Below are 15,644 nucleotides of genomic sequence, written 5' to 3'. Positions count from 1 at the left end.
AGACAAGTAAATCTCTTAGGCCCCATCCAGCCAAGGGTGTGTTGGTAAATATTTAAAAATCTGATCTCCAAAATTTAAGCAGCATCATTAACATTTTTCCATCACTTTTTAAAATGTAGGCAATTAAAACAATTTCCGATTTTTGGTGTTTACTGATTGCCAACTATAATGCTCACACTGAAAATTTAACAATCAGATTTCAGGCTCCAGCTGGTTGTCACACACCCTTGTTTCCAGCTCTAAACTCTATGCTTCTGTGATTAGGTTATCTCCTAAGATAGGAAGCCTCAAACATTCATGAAAGGACATGCTGCTGCACAGCTATCTTTTGGGTTCTTTGCATTTTTCATAATTCTTTTTATAGAATTTTCCATGTTACTCACAGAAATCTACCTGTACTTTTCCTCACTAATGTTGAGTCAGGATAGAGAACTAAGATGCTAAAACTTTGCTAGCATTAAAATCAAATTCAGAAACAGCCTCCCTTTATAATAACTACCTTTATTGCACATTATAAGATTTAGAATTATATATGTTATTTTTCCAACTACAATTTGGCCAACTTCAAGTCTAAGAAGTCATATGCTTAACAATCCCACCCACATCCTGTTTTTTAATCAGTGGCAGTCTCTTTGATTCTGAAACTCAAGATCAGTGTCACAGACTGTGGTCAGGAAATGAGAACACTGTCTTCAAACAGACCTAGTTAGATCTAGTCAAAATGAACTACTATATATTTGGACCTATTTTCAGAGCATTAAAAAAATCACCTCTTCTCTTCAAATTTCCTCTCTTCTCTTCTCTTTTTGCCCTACCTTCAATCTCTCTCTGTGTCTCTTTTTCTCTCTGTATCTATCTGTCTATATCTCCCTCTCTTTCCCTCTCCCTCTCCCTTAGTGAAAAAAGGTTTTCATTAACATGAAGTCATCTCTAGCAATTAGTTACAAGTAGAACCATGCACCCACAACTGGAGCAGGAAGCATTAGCCTTAGTATATAATTTGTTACCATAAAAGAGAAACAAGAATGAAACTTGAGCGTTCCCACTTACTTGTATTAGTATTCATAAATGGGAGGTAAGTCAAGGCATTGAGTTGTGCATTGAGAAAGTTTCATTACTTTATTGGTATGTTTTTCAGTCAGTTTTACTGTTATTGCTAGGCTGTGGAGTTGACTTGTAAGGACAATTGACTATGTATTCTTGGGCCATTTAATGCTTTTACTGATTTATGATCAATTCTAATCTATTATTATATAAGATTAAAATGAATTTAAACCAGCATATGGAAACAAGTACCCACATTACCCAACTTGGTCATGGTGCAGTTATATAAATCTCTATGTTAACCCAAATAGTCACTAACAACTCAAAATTAATATATCAAAACTTCATCTCTCCTGGACTCTAATTCCATATCATGAATTGCCTTCTGTAGATCTGTACCAGGATCGATAGAAATATCTCAGAATCAGCCTATTCAAATCGAAATTCATTATCTTCTCCCCAAATTAGACCCTTCTTCCTAAATTCTCTGTTTCTGTCAAGGGCACCACCATTCTTCCAGTCATCCAAGTTTGCAATCTTGGAGTAAACTTCAATTCTTTATTCTCCTTCATACCTAAGATACCTAATTTCACTAACTTTATTTTGACAACATTTCTTACATCTGTCCCTCTCTCTACACTACAATCTACACTCAGGCTACCATTCTAGTTCATATCCTATGATTTTCATTTGGAATTTTCCAATAATCTTTTAATTGGTATCCTTAATTTCAGTCTTACCCCTCTCAATTTCCCCCTCCAAACTGTTGTCAAATTGATATAACTAAAGTACAAGTCTGATCTGGTCATCCCTCTGTTCCAGAAAGTTCAGTGGCTATATATGATCCATGGCAACTGATTAGATGGCTTCTGGGTCTCTTCCATATTTACATGGATGATCATATAAGTGGCCTATAATAGGAAAAATATTTTTGGCATAACTTGGCTACAGAATGTTACCAACAATGCTTTATACTTGAGAAGTGGCATAAAAAACTATCAAAAACAGTTTCCATCCCACTCCCCCAACATCACCTCTCAACTATGTATGTCTTGTTTGTGCACATTTATATGTTGTCATCTTCACTAGAATGTAAACTTCTTAAGGGCAGGGCCTGTTCTTGTCTTTCCTGTACTCCTAGAACTAGGCATAATACCTGGTAAAAAAAAGTTATTAACTATTTGTTGACTATTTACCAGTAAAACATATTTTGGAAATAGATGATTCAATATGCCATTGAGAGCTTTGAATTAGAAAAGCTAGATCATGAGTAATTTTCTGTCACTTCCCCAAAAGTTTTTGATGACCAGTGTATGCATCAAATGGATCAAATATGATAATGCCCTTGCTTCCTGCATTTGTGCTTTTTTTTAGATTTTTAGATACTGCTTTTTTTGAATCTACTTACTTCTAGTTTTTCTCCTACTTCAGTATTGAAAGAATCTGTGATTTCATTGGCATATATCCCAAACCTTTCTACATAGCTGACCTTGGGTATGACATTCCTAAACATGACATTTCATCTCTTGATTGTAACTTTGTACATCAGGGATATCCTTTCCCTTTCTGCCCCCAATTACTTTGTATAAATTTTCTATTGGCATAGATATATATGTTGTTTTCTATTCCCAAATTCCAAGTAAAATGTCATTTCATTATGAGCAGAGACTATTCTCCTTTGTAGCACAGTGTCTTAAACACAGTAGCCATTTAAAAATATTTAATATATCAGTGAATGAATGCTATTTAACTCTTCTGGGGCATAGTTTCCTCATCTTAAAGATGAAAGGATTGGACTTATTGGTCTCCAAGGTCACTTGCAGTTTTAAATTTCTGATCCAATTATCCTGTCACTTGACCTGTAAGATGAAGAAACTGAAAGACAATTCTTGGGTTCCTGTACAATTCTAAATCTATATCTGTATTATGAAGGTTTCTGAAGATCAGTTATGGCTAGAAAAATTCATCACCCAGTAGTCACCCTCATTAGCTTCTTTAAACTTAGCTAGCTGGTGCTTGGATCAAAGACTCACAGTTCATCAATCAGCCTATACACAAGTATTTTTAATTTTGATAGGACTTGCTTATGATCTCTTTTCATGGCCCTTTATAATACAAGGTCACCTCTATACTACAATGGGCCACTGGAGTCATAATAGCCTAAAATAATTACCAATTATAATGAAACTTGCCTATGTCATGATTTCCATCCTGTTAGATGTATTCCAGTAATTTAAAAGTATATCTGACATCATAAATGATAAAGAATCATTTTACTACTCTAGGAAGATCTGAAACAGAAATTTTCTGAAAATTGATCCAGGGAATTCAAATATTGAGTGTATCATCAAAAGGTGAGTAAATTGAGACCTGAGAGAGATATTGGTTAAGTCAAACCCACAGTCCTTTTTTCCCACATATTCTCACTACTTACAAAGTTTTAGTTTCCTGTCTTGTGCTAAGTGACAAAATATGTTTTCCACTTTAATTGCATGATATTCTGCAATTCCCAAAGAGTATGGTAAGACCCAAAGAACTACTGATTACTGGGGGGATGATTTTCAGGCTTCCTGTGAGTTGTTCATGAGGCAACTATCAAGATACATGAGGTTTTAAATTCAGTTTTCCTGAAATAAATAAGGCTTATTTATTTCCACTGGTTCTTAGAGAGGTACGATTAAGTTGAAATACTGCATTCATTTGTACCAACATTTAATCTGATTGGTCTATCACAAGCCCGAAGAGAAATAATTACATCTAAAGAAAAACAACACACTCAGTTAGGACTTATTTGACATCATCTCTCAAAATATTGGTACCAAGCATAATTTATTGGTAAGAGATAAGGCTATCAATTGCTCTCAAAACGAACAGGTTAGAAAACTTGCTTGTGGATGACCAGAACAACAGAAACAATCAGAACTTTCTTTTCACATAAATTTTTTCCCAAATAGAGTACAAATGACATGTCTAAACAGTACCCTAAAACTGTGAATTTTAAATCCTTCCTTTCATGGTGGCATAATTGTAGAGGGAAGTGTCCCATGAAAATTTGATAGCACCAAAGCAATATCAAATATGATTTATTGGAAGCCCAATTATATCTCTTTCTTGTAAATTCTATATTGCTATGAATTCAGAAAAATTTTAATATCACAGTAGGAAAAGACTTTTCATTATAAATGCCATCAGGTTTTTTTCTCTCTGCCTGCTTGCTCTCTCTTTAGGAACATTATAAATTTTCATTATTTCTCCAAAATTATGAAACTTTTGGATTATTTTAGAAGCCTATTCATGTGTGGTAGTAGACCCAAACTCTTCTCTCTTTTTTCCCCTTCTCCCTACCCCCCCAAAGAAATACATATTATTTGAAAAAACTAAAAATTATTATTGGTAATTCAGATGATTTTCTCCAGGGTGAAAGTAATAATCATCTTCATCCCAGGAGCTTTGAAGCCTTAGTGACTATGCGCCCTGATGGATAGAAGAATGTTCAAAAAGGTACAATTAGAATTTGGGAGGTGACAAAGAGAAATGTCTTGGGATCAAATTTCTTAGGCCTTAGGACAATGCAGAGAAAATTATCATAAAACCTAAATATGTTGTGAAGGGATCCAATCCTTATCCCATCTTCAATAAAGAACACACTTGAACTAGCCTTGAAAGATGAGAATCTCTCATGTTTTTAAAGCTTTCAGGGGAAAGAGAATTAATAATTATCCTCAGTAACCCATTTTAAAGTCTTGATAACCCCTTTTGTTAGAAAAATGTATCCTGATTCCCAAATTAAATTTGGCCTGATATATCTCTGATGATCTTCTCTTTTACCATCCCTTTATGGCATGGAGAAGTACTAGTCCCCAGAATCTGTGGTTAATTTACACATTTAAACATATATTTTGAAATTCCTTGATTTTAAAGTATACCCAGATTACACATTGGTTTTAGGGAAACCCACTAAATACCCTGTGGGGAGAAAAAATTATTCCAAGCAGTCATATTGCTTGAGGCATTCAGGTTTGTTTGTTTGTTTTCTGATTTGAGTCTAAAAGCTCAAGCTTATTTTTCATATGGGCAACCTAAATAAGAACATTTCCCTTCCTTACATAGGCAAGACCAGATTGACATGTACTTTCTTGTGCATTAATAAATCAAATCTATCCCCAACAATTTGTTTAAGTGGGATAATCTAAATCATTGGGTCCAACGCCTTTATTTTATAGATCCTCCTCTGTTATAACCCAGAAAAGTAAATGAATTGCACAGTCACCCAAATAATAAGGAGGAGGTTGGGAGACTTATCTCCCTTGTGAATTTGGTTGTTTCAAAAGTGCTTTAGAAACAACAATAACAACAGCAACAAAATGTACACAAATCATTTAAATAAAGGCCACTACTGCCTTGAGGTCCCTTGTCAGTTTCGTAAGCCCTCTTCTGGGTGGGCTGAAGTTCAGATTATCCCATATGTTTTGATTATTGCAAGTCCTTATGGAATGAGCTCATTTGAAAAGGGCTCCTCCCTTGTCAAAATCGGCTTTCTTCCTCTTCCACAGCTCGGTGCAGGCCAGGGATGAATTTCAAAAGTTGTTTTCGAACACTTCCCCTTCTGCTTTTTCGTGGCAGAGTCCCAAACATGCTAACAAAATTGCTGCTGCCCCCCTCCCACAAAGGGGACATGGAACCACTGCTGGCAGTACTGATGTTCCTGTTCCTCCTGGTGGAAGACTTCCTCAGTGCCATGTCACCATCCTTGAGGAAAAAACACTCATCCTCCATGCTAGTCTGCCGGCTCAGTGTTTCCTGACATGAATCCTCAGACATGCACATTTGATAACCATCCTCACTTTCCACAGTCATGGAGCTCAACCAGCTCTTACAGCTACTTTCACTGGAAAGGCGGTTGTTACGGTTCTGATAAGAAGCAGCCAGTCCTGATGAGCTTTCCACTAAAGAGTCCTCTGATTGCAAACTTTCCAGCCCTGAGCTGTCGACTGCATCACCTAAAAATGAGAAAATAAGCCAGTCATCCTATGGAATGGCGATGAAATCCCTCTGCCCGCAGATTTGTTGCATAATAAACTCAACAGTAAGCCAGATTTCTGTAGTGAACAACAGTCCTCTAAAGTAGGTAGTATGAGTTTATCTGCACATGAAACTGAGGCTTAGAAAGATGAAGGTGATGGCTGGTAAGCATCAGAGACAAATCATCTCATTCCATATCCATGCCTTTCCTTAATATCAAGATATCATATCCTAAAGACAATGATCATTTCTTTAACTCCTACTGTTTGTCAAAAGTAAGAAAGAAGAAAAATAAAGAAATACAACATTTTCCACTATAATATATCTCTGGTGAATGGTCCTTTAAAAGTCTACATAGAGGAATGCAAATATTCATATTAGGCTTTAAAGTTATCTCATTCATTCATTCAAGAGCCTAGAATGACCCCATAACCATCCAGGACCAATAGCTAAATTTTAATGATCAATTCCTAACTTTAGAAAGTCTAATTTCTCCATTCTTGATAAACCCGTTAAAGAATATAGAGAATATTATCTGCACTGTAATTACCTAATAATTCTAAGAGTTTATTTTTAAAATGTGAGTATAAACAGTGATCATGAGTAACCTGAGCTTTCTTATTTCCATCCAATTTTTGTTCAAGGTAGTCCTTTTTGAAATGCCACCCTTCTTTCCCAACACACACACACACACACACACACACACAGTCACAGTTGTCTTATTTCACAGCATTTTGAACTCTTTTATGTAATATTTTATCTTGTTGTATTAATCTTTAATCAACTACCAGCTATTTGATCACGACCAAGTCATTCAACTTGACAAGTGAAGATAATACCTCTTCCTAACAGGGTGGTTGTTAGAAAAGCACGCTGTAAATCTTACACCACCACAAGGCAAACTTTTATTATTATTTTTATATGTCTTATTATCTCATTAGACTGTTGGTTCTCTGAGGATTGGGCCTGTGTCTTATTTTTTCCTGAATTTTCTCCTGCTACCTGGTATAGTAGTACTACATATAATGGACATTAAATAAAAGTTTCCTGAATGATTCAACAAATGAATCTTTCCCAATATGCAAATCATAATAATACACATCCACAACTTTGTAAACTTCAAGAATAATAAAATTAAATATATCTTTGGACATTTTTATTTCATGTTTCAATGTTCATTGAGTGCTCATAGCACACATCCCTTTTGGCTCACTACTTCAGGGTACTTCTTTAATAAGAAATATACATTCTAATAAAATTTATTTCAAAAAAGTTAAAGCCAAGACAAAAAGATAGACTCAGTTCTTAATTGTATCCATATGGATTATATATAATTTTTTTCTATTAAGATAGATTTCAGTTCATATTCAACTTGTTTTGGGGCTGTCTACAGGGAAATAGAAACCAACTGTAATATCTACTTAAAGCATAATTATTTAAAGAAATTTGTTGCATAAACATAGTACATACTAAAGTTAAATAAACATGCATGTGTATGTGTATAGATACATGTATGTATTATATTTGTGTGTATGTGCATACATAAATGCATGTATGTATAAATGAGCTAGTTACATGGCTCAGTAAACTGAGGTAGAGTATTGTAGTGAGAAAGTGAGTTCAGTGAGAAAGTGAGTTCAAGTGAGAAGTGAGAAAGTATAGTGAGAAAGACCTGAGTTCAAATTCAGCCTCAGACAATGACTAGAAATGTGAGTTTTGACAAGTCACTTAACCTCTATTCGCCATAATCCACTTGGGAAAAAAAATAGCAAACCATGACAGCATTTTTGACAAGTAAATCTCATGGACAGTATGGCTCACAAGGTCATAAAGTCAAAAAAAGCACTCCAATTGGCTTTAATTCTTCTCAAAATCATATTTGATACTACTATTGATTAGTAGTATGATTAGTCTCTGCCCATAATTATGGTGTTAGGAAACTAAGATCAAATTCACTTATTCAGGATCTCTTCCCTCATTCCCATTTATTCCACAAATTTGTTAATTCTTTTTTATCCTTAGAAAGATCACATTCATATTTGATGAAGACCCTAGAAAGTTCATCTCCCACTGAAGAACAGATCCCATGGATCCTGCAAGACCACAAAGGTTAATCAGGACAGCTCAGTGCTCCAGATCTTAACAGTTATCCTTAGATATCAAGCCCATGGGTACAGACAGACAAGTCTTGTGCTCATAGATAACTCATGGATCATTTAAGTCCTCTAGGACAAAGAAAGGTTTGAAGGACTATAATGTTCATTTTTTGTTAGTTCATCTTGAATTCTGTAGCAAATGAGGAAATACTGAAGCTGCTAATTGTCATATTCCAATCACTCTTAGCAATCTTCACATTTAACCAAGAACCAAGTGGTCATTAGCTTGAAGATCCTTTAAAGACCTGGATTTATTTCCTAACTCTATTCCTTATTATGTGACTATAGGCAAGTAAGTAAATATATCTTGGTCTCCATTTCCTACTTGATAAAATGGGGGAGGTTCGAATTGATCATAGGATTTTAAAATGGAAAGGATTTTTAAGATTATCTAGTAACCTGCTCAAAAGAATAGAGATAAGTGCTTATCACAATAGTACATCACTTGATCTTCACAAAAAACCTTCAAGATAATTATTCTTGTTTGGTTTTAAAGATAGTTTTAATAATATGATATTTTTATCTATTTTGAATATCTCTTAAATTACATGAAATATTTTATTTAGGTGTGAAGATTGCAAGAGTGATTGAAATATGAGAAATGCAAAAGTAGTAAATATAATTTTAACCCAAGTTTTCTTCTTCAAAATATGCTGTTCTTTCCAATGCAATATGATATTTTTAACGTCTTTTCCAAATCTAGCCTTCCACGAATCTATGATTCTTCCATCTTTTCCCTAAATGGAAACCATAAAGAACAATAATCCTAGATAAAATATAAAAAGTAGATCCCCAAGTCCAAGTATCATGAACTCTAGAAGCACTTTCCAAAAGTTTTCCCAGGTATACAACAGAGTAATTGAGGAGTCAGGATTAGAAGATGGTTTTCCAAATTGCTATCCTGATACCTCTTCTATAAAAATGCATGTGCAGGTCAGGGAAGGGTAAAAGACATCAGTGCTAATGTAAGCTTTCCTTAAATGACAAAGACCTTAAAACACCTTAACATCAATTCCTGCTGAAGGCCTTGTGCAAATAATAAGATGAGACTGTGGTTTCTGAGCAGGAAACCAGCATTTACCATGAAGCAGGCGTTGTTCCTGTAACTGCAAAGCTCGGAACTCCACCCATTTTTCCCTCAAGTTTTGCTACAAGAAAAGAAAAAAAAAAAAATTACTAGTTAGTGAAGAACTCTGAAGAATCACAGGATATAGAGCTCAGAGGGATATTATAGTTCATCTATACCAACTACAGATGATAGAGAACTTAACTTGTCCAATGATTAGCCCAGGGTCACAAAGCTATTAAGTGACTGAACTGAGCCTTCAGTTAATAAAAAAGCATTTAATAACATCTACTATAAGAAAAGTCTTGTGCTAGCCATTGAGAACAAAAAAGGTTAAAGTCAAATAGATCCTGCCTTAAAGGAATTTCCATTCTAGAGAGGCTTTTCAACATGCACATATATAGGTATATATGTACCAAACACCTTTCATTGGTGGGAGGAGAGGCAGGGGGAGAGACAAAGTCTTGAGTTGGTTATTAAAGGAAATTAGATATTATATATATATATATATAATTGGCATTATATATTACATATGTTATATTATGCATATTAATATATATATATATATATATATATATATATATATACACACAGGCATTACATATCATAGGCAAGGGAAACAACCAGTACAATAAAAATAAAAAGAGAATGTCATATGTGGTAACCACAGAAAAGATCAAATTTAAATTCCAGCATATGGGCGGGAGTAATGTGTAATAAGGAAGAAAAGTTAGGATGGGGCCAAGGTCTGAAGACCTTTAAATGCCAAGAGGGACATTTATGTGATCCTCAGAATTAGGTAATAGGTGAGTAACATGATCACATCAAAACTTTAGAAAGATCACTTTAATGACCTGAATTGAGATTCACTCATTTTTTGGACTTTCCACTGCTCTTTTCACTGCAACATAATATTGCATCAGTTTAGTATGAGGAAGTAGGATTTTATAATTAGCTTTTCTCTCCCTATTTTAGAAGTATGCATATATGTGTAATTGACAATATTATCAGTTTAGGTAAGTAGCTTTCTGGCACCAAAACCACCACACTCATGTGGAAAGATTCTTGTTAAATAAAGGAAGAAATAGGTTTTTAAGGTATCATATTTTGGCCCATGAAAGTACCAGTTGGCCCATGTGTATCAATGAAATGAGGGCCATGTTGGTACCAAGAAGTCTTTTATGGAAATTATGTATGGGGGGAGGTATAGATTAGAAAGCAGAAAATAAAAAAGTAAGCATAAATGATGAATTTACAGGAAGGGTGCTAAAATCTGCCAAAAGCAATTAAACTTATTCCTGCATTTCTATAGATTCTGCACACTGATCAACTTTAATTTCTCAAGGTCAGGTAACTCAGCAGTGACATATTTTACAGCACTATTTGTGTCTGCCAATATGCTATGTGGCTATTGCTCTCTTGTTATGCATAGCAATAAAAGGTCTGGCTTGATTCATTCATAGTTCTTTCTGGACTAAGATGGTGGTGGCTGTGAGCCTGCTTCACTGCTTGAATCCTAGCTCTTGTTGATAGTCCAGCACTAGGTTCATTTGGAAGTCTCAGTCATGATCCTGGGGCAAGTGAGGCCCACAGAGAAATTTGGCATATGTTCCACTGCCCCTTCTCCATAATAAAGAGCATCTACTGCCACAATTCTCTTTCTCCTCCTGACTTAGTGTAGAGCACAGCAAATGAAATAAGCTAGCTATAAAAGGCAAGAAGGGAAATTGTAGTTTGCTTTTTGGTTTAGGACTGGTGATTTCACTGGTATGGGGAACTTCTGGTGTGGAAACTGTCTCCATTAATACAGACTGCAAATAATTTGTAACTTCAGAATCTAAAGTGTTGTCTTAAATACTGAGAGTTTAAAGGGTTGCCCATGATCATACAACTAATGTGTGTCGGAAAAGGCAAAACTTGAAGTCATATCTCTCAGAAGCCATAGCTTCCACCATACATTGAGCCATACTGCCTCTTACTTCTGAGTTTACTAACCAGACAGAGCAAACCAGAGTTTACCAGTTACCTTATTTTGACTTTGACTTTGAATTTGAAAAAAAATATTTCCAGTCACTAGGACTCAGAAATTTTTGTAGATGAAGCAATAAAATACAAGTGATCACTTAAGCTGAAAATAATATTAAAGCATTTTAAAAAAAAGCCACAGAGAATTTTCTAGTTTTATCCAGGTTTCTGTTTAATTTGCCTCTAAATTCTCCTCTTCTCTGTAGAATCTGTACCTGCTTTGACGCAAACTATATTCAGAGATTTGATTCAGACTTCCATGTTAATAAAGAAATATAAAGCAATTTTCTGACTCTGACTTGCGTATACCCACATCATTCCATCAATTCTCTGACTGTGAAATATTCTGGTATAGATACATTCCTCCAGTTTGAAGGAAAGGAAGAATTCTTCATCTCAGAAATAAACTTGATGATAATAATGACATTATTAACAATAATCATGTCACGGCATCCTTTCACAGCACTCTCTGTGGTAAGTGTTTTCCAAAAAGCTTTTGATATGCATGATCCCAACTGATCATCTCCACCACTGCTATGAGGTGGGTAGAAAAGATAATTTGCCTCATTCATTGAAAGAGGAAACTGAAACTGAGAAAATTAATCAACTTACCCAAGAGCACAGAATAAGAGCTTTCTAGTATTCTTAACTATTTATCCACTGTACTTTCTTAGTTTCCTAAACTGGAGTAAAAATAACCTCTACAAAGATCAGATATTGTGTGACCTTAAAAAAGTCATGCAACCTCCTCAGGCCTTAGTTTCTTCATCTGTAAAATGAAGGTGTTGGAACAGGCAACCTCAGAGGTCGATACTTATTCTTAAGGAGCTGACATTTTTCTGGGAGGTCCAACATGTGCATACAAAAATATGGACAGAGTAAATATATACAGACTAAATACAAAATCAATTCAATGTAGTTAGGGAAGGCAGAAACCAGCAGTTAGGGATGCCAAAAAGGCTTCATGCAGAAAGCCCTTCTACAGTTAGTTATGTCTTCAAGGAAGAGGTTTGTTTCTATGAAGTGGAGGTGAGGCTAGAGATGAAATGAGTGCTATGTATGAGAAACAATGAGAGGACCAATTTGTACTATGGCTCCAGAGATACCAAAAATCTAACCAAAAATGAGTGATTCAATAGCAATCAAAAGCAGAGACTTAAAATTAAATTCTCTATATGGGAAAAAGTAAAAAGAACTAAAAATAGTAGAAAATGTGACATAGTAAATATAAGAAAAAAACAAATGACCTGGAAAACAGATAACAAAGAGAAAATTTAAGAATTATTATGCTCCCTAAAATGATGACACTCTGTTTTAAAAATCATAAATAGAAACTGCTTAGATCTGACCAGGGGCAAAGTTAAGACAGAAAGTATACATTGATGACCTTCTAAAAAGAAACTCCCAAAATGAAAAGTTCTACAAATGTTATAGTCAAAATCTAGATCCTACTTATCAAAAGAAAAAATAACTCCAGAAAGAACTTCAGGTATCAGGCAACCAGATTTATAATTACATAGGACATGTCATCTACCAAAATAAATGAGAAAAGATCATGAAATACCAATATCCAAAAGATAGGAACTTATAACTAAGAAAAACTAATCCTACAAAATTGAACATTTCTACTAGAAAAAAGTGGATTTTTTTGTCAATGACCCCATTAGCAGCCTGGTACAATCTATGGATCTCTTCACAGAGTAATATTTTATTGCACTGAATAAAATACTTACATTAATAAATAAAATCAATTATATTAAAAGAGTTATTAAAATCTTCATATATTTTAAGGTTCTCAGCCCCCAGTTCAAAAACCCCTGTTTCAATGGAATATAGACCTTTTAAATATTCATGATGAAAAGGTCAGAATTAAATAAGAACTTTGAAAAGTAAATGCAAAAGTCAAGAGAAACCTAAAGGCAAATTTATTTAAGCAACTGGAAGGGGCTATATAATGAGGTAGGAAAAATATTCTAAAAGGAGCAGTAGAATATATTCCTTTATAACTTTGATGACTTTAAAGGGTATGAAGGTATTAAATAAGTAAAACAGAGAACCTGAAGGTAGATTAGTTCTATTCTGAGTGTTATAAACGAAGAAAGAGAAACAATGGTAAAAGAATACACTAGTGTAACAAAAGTGATGTCCACCCACAAAAGGACTATTGAAAACATTTTTTTATACAGAGAAGAAAAAAAAAAAAAGATTCAGAAGAGAGTACAATCAGCACAGTGTAAAATAACTTACAAGATATACACACATAGTACAAAACAGAAAGCCACAGTTTTATACAGATTCCTCTCATGCAGTATATATAGGAATACATGTGAGATTGGGGGCACTATTTTAATTTCGCAATTAAAAAATAAAATAGATAAGCTGAAGCCAGATTGTGAATAGTTGTAAATGTTGAGAAATCATTTTATTCTACAAACAAAAAGTAGCTAATGAATATTTTTGACTAAAGATACTAGTTAACTCAGATTAATACCACACATTTTAATTTGGAAGCTGTGTAAAAAATGAATTAGAGAAGGGAAGTAGGGAAATAGCCTAGATGAGAGATGATAAAGACCTGAATTAGGAAGTTAGAATGGAGAGAAGAGAAAAGATGTGAAATGTTGATGTTGAACTTACATGACATGAAAGACTATTAGACATGATGTAGATGCTGATTGAATTTGGAGGCTGAAAGAGGAAGGAAGCAAGAATGACTTCAAGGTTGGGTGATTGTGGAGATGACAGCACCCTTTGACCACCAGAAATAGAGAGGAGGCATGAGTTTGAGGACAAATATAATGATGTCCATTTTTGCCCATGTTGTATTTGAGATGCTGATGGGAAATCAAGGTGGAGCTATATGATAGGAGTTAGTCATGTATGTCTGGTATGAAGAAAAGAGATTATGGTGAATCTATAGATTTGGGAATCATTTGCATAAAGAGGTTAACTGAGCTCATCTGGAAAATACTATACAATTCTGGAATTCTAAATAATCAGCACAATATTATCCCCAATCAAGAACCTATGGGAGGTCTCATAATTTATAAAAATTCCCTCATCCATTATGATTTTGTATAGGACATTCTCCATTTTAGTGGTGAATACCTTTGGTAAGCACACATCTCAATGTTTTATGCTTCATTTGACATTAATAATCAGAGGGTCACTGAACAGCCTTAATTCTGTTAACTCATTCATCAAGGGATCCTGAGTGTTTTTATAGAGGCATAAGGGAGTCCTTGTTGGAGGCAAGCCTTTAAAGCTGAATTTTATCCTACTAAGTCAAAATTTTTTTGTAATCAAAAAATGAAATAAAAATTTGCATTATCTGTACATTTCAGTCAATTGCATAACATTAAAGATATGGTCTGCTGCGGATAATTGTTTATGAAAACCTACCTATTCCTTTCTCATATATTCATCAAAGATATCCTTGATATGTGTGGATCTCATAAATATTTTATAAAGATAATAATATAGTTATTGATGTTCTCTAAATCACCTTTTGTGGGTAAATGGATTCTATGATTTTTTCCCCCACTCTTTTGATTTCTTCCCTTCCCTGAGGTATCTTGTAAAAAGAGTCCCCAATGCTCCCAACACTATTTGTGCTCCCATACCGATTCTCTCAGAATACACATTGTCTAGGCCAGTCACTCTTCCTGACTTTGTCTTCTTAAGTGACACTTCAAATTCCTCATCAAGCTTGTGGAGAAATGAAGTAATAATGTCCAAATTCATTGATTTCTCTTATCAATGATGCATAAATATATCATTAAAGAAACTCTGAAAATGCATTCCATATTCCTACATTTCATCTATGGAAATGCAGGATATATCCATTTGAGTCTCACATCAAGCTTTCTATTGATTTCTGTTCATTTTTACCAGGTCTAATTCTGAAAAGATGACAATCTATTCTACTTTTAAAGGTGTTTAGCAGAAAGCATTTATCTTGCTCTGTCAGGAACTTTTTCTAGCATGGAGTAATCTAATCCTAGTACCTAACCATTATAAAATTTCTAGGACAACCTAAATGAAAATTATATATAGCTCAATAACTACATAGAACATTTTATTTCTGGTCTTCAAATGGGAGTTTTTTTCTACTATTATTTGGATATTTTTAAGAGACGTTTTGAAGACTTAAGTAATATGCTATTCTCCAAACCTGAACAATAGTGGGGTAATTGGAAGATTTTGCCCTTGAATATATATTTCCATATATCTCCACTTATGAAAGGGATCAAGTGTTTTCTGGCTAAGACACTCTGAAGATTCTTTTGGCTTATTCATTGTGGCCATAGTTTTTCATCAATTAAATCTTC

General features: G+C 34.3%; 1 protein-coding gene across 1 annotated transcript in view; it reads right to left on the bottom strand.

The window, feature by feature from the left end:
* Positions 1 to 1,142: 1,142 nt before the first annotated feature.
* CYTIP (cytohesin 1 interacting protein) overlaps positions 1,143 to 15,644 on the bottom strand; it is a 38,638-nt gene continuing 24,136 nt past the window's right edge. Inside the window, exons 7-8 of the mRNA XM_003763876.4 lie at positions 9,304 to 9,370; positions 1,143 to 6,044 (exon numbers count right to left, since the gene is read on the bottom strand). Coding sequence (XP_003763924.1) covers positions 5,569 to 6,044; positions 9,304 to 9,370 — 543 coding nt within the window. The 3' untranslated portion in view covers positions 1,143 to 5,568. The remainder of the gene's footprint in view (positions 6,045 to 9,303; positions 9,371 to 15,644) is intronic.

Source organism: Sarcophilus harrisii, chromosome 3 (genome assembly GCF_902635505.1).
Source record: "Sarcophilus harrisii chromosome 3, mSarHar1.11, whole genome shotgun sequence".
NCBI lineage: Eukaryota > Metazoa > Chordata > Mammalia > Dasyuromorphia > Dasyuridae > Sarcophilus > Sarcophilus harrisii.
Note: the sequence above shows the minus strand (reverse complement) of the source record. Positions and strands in the feature narration are given on the sequence as shown.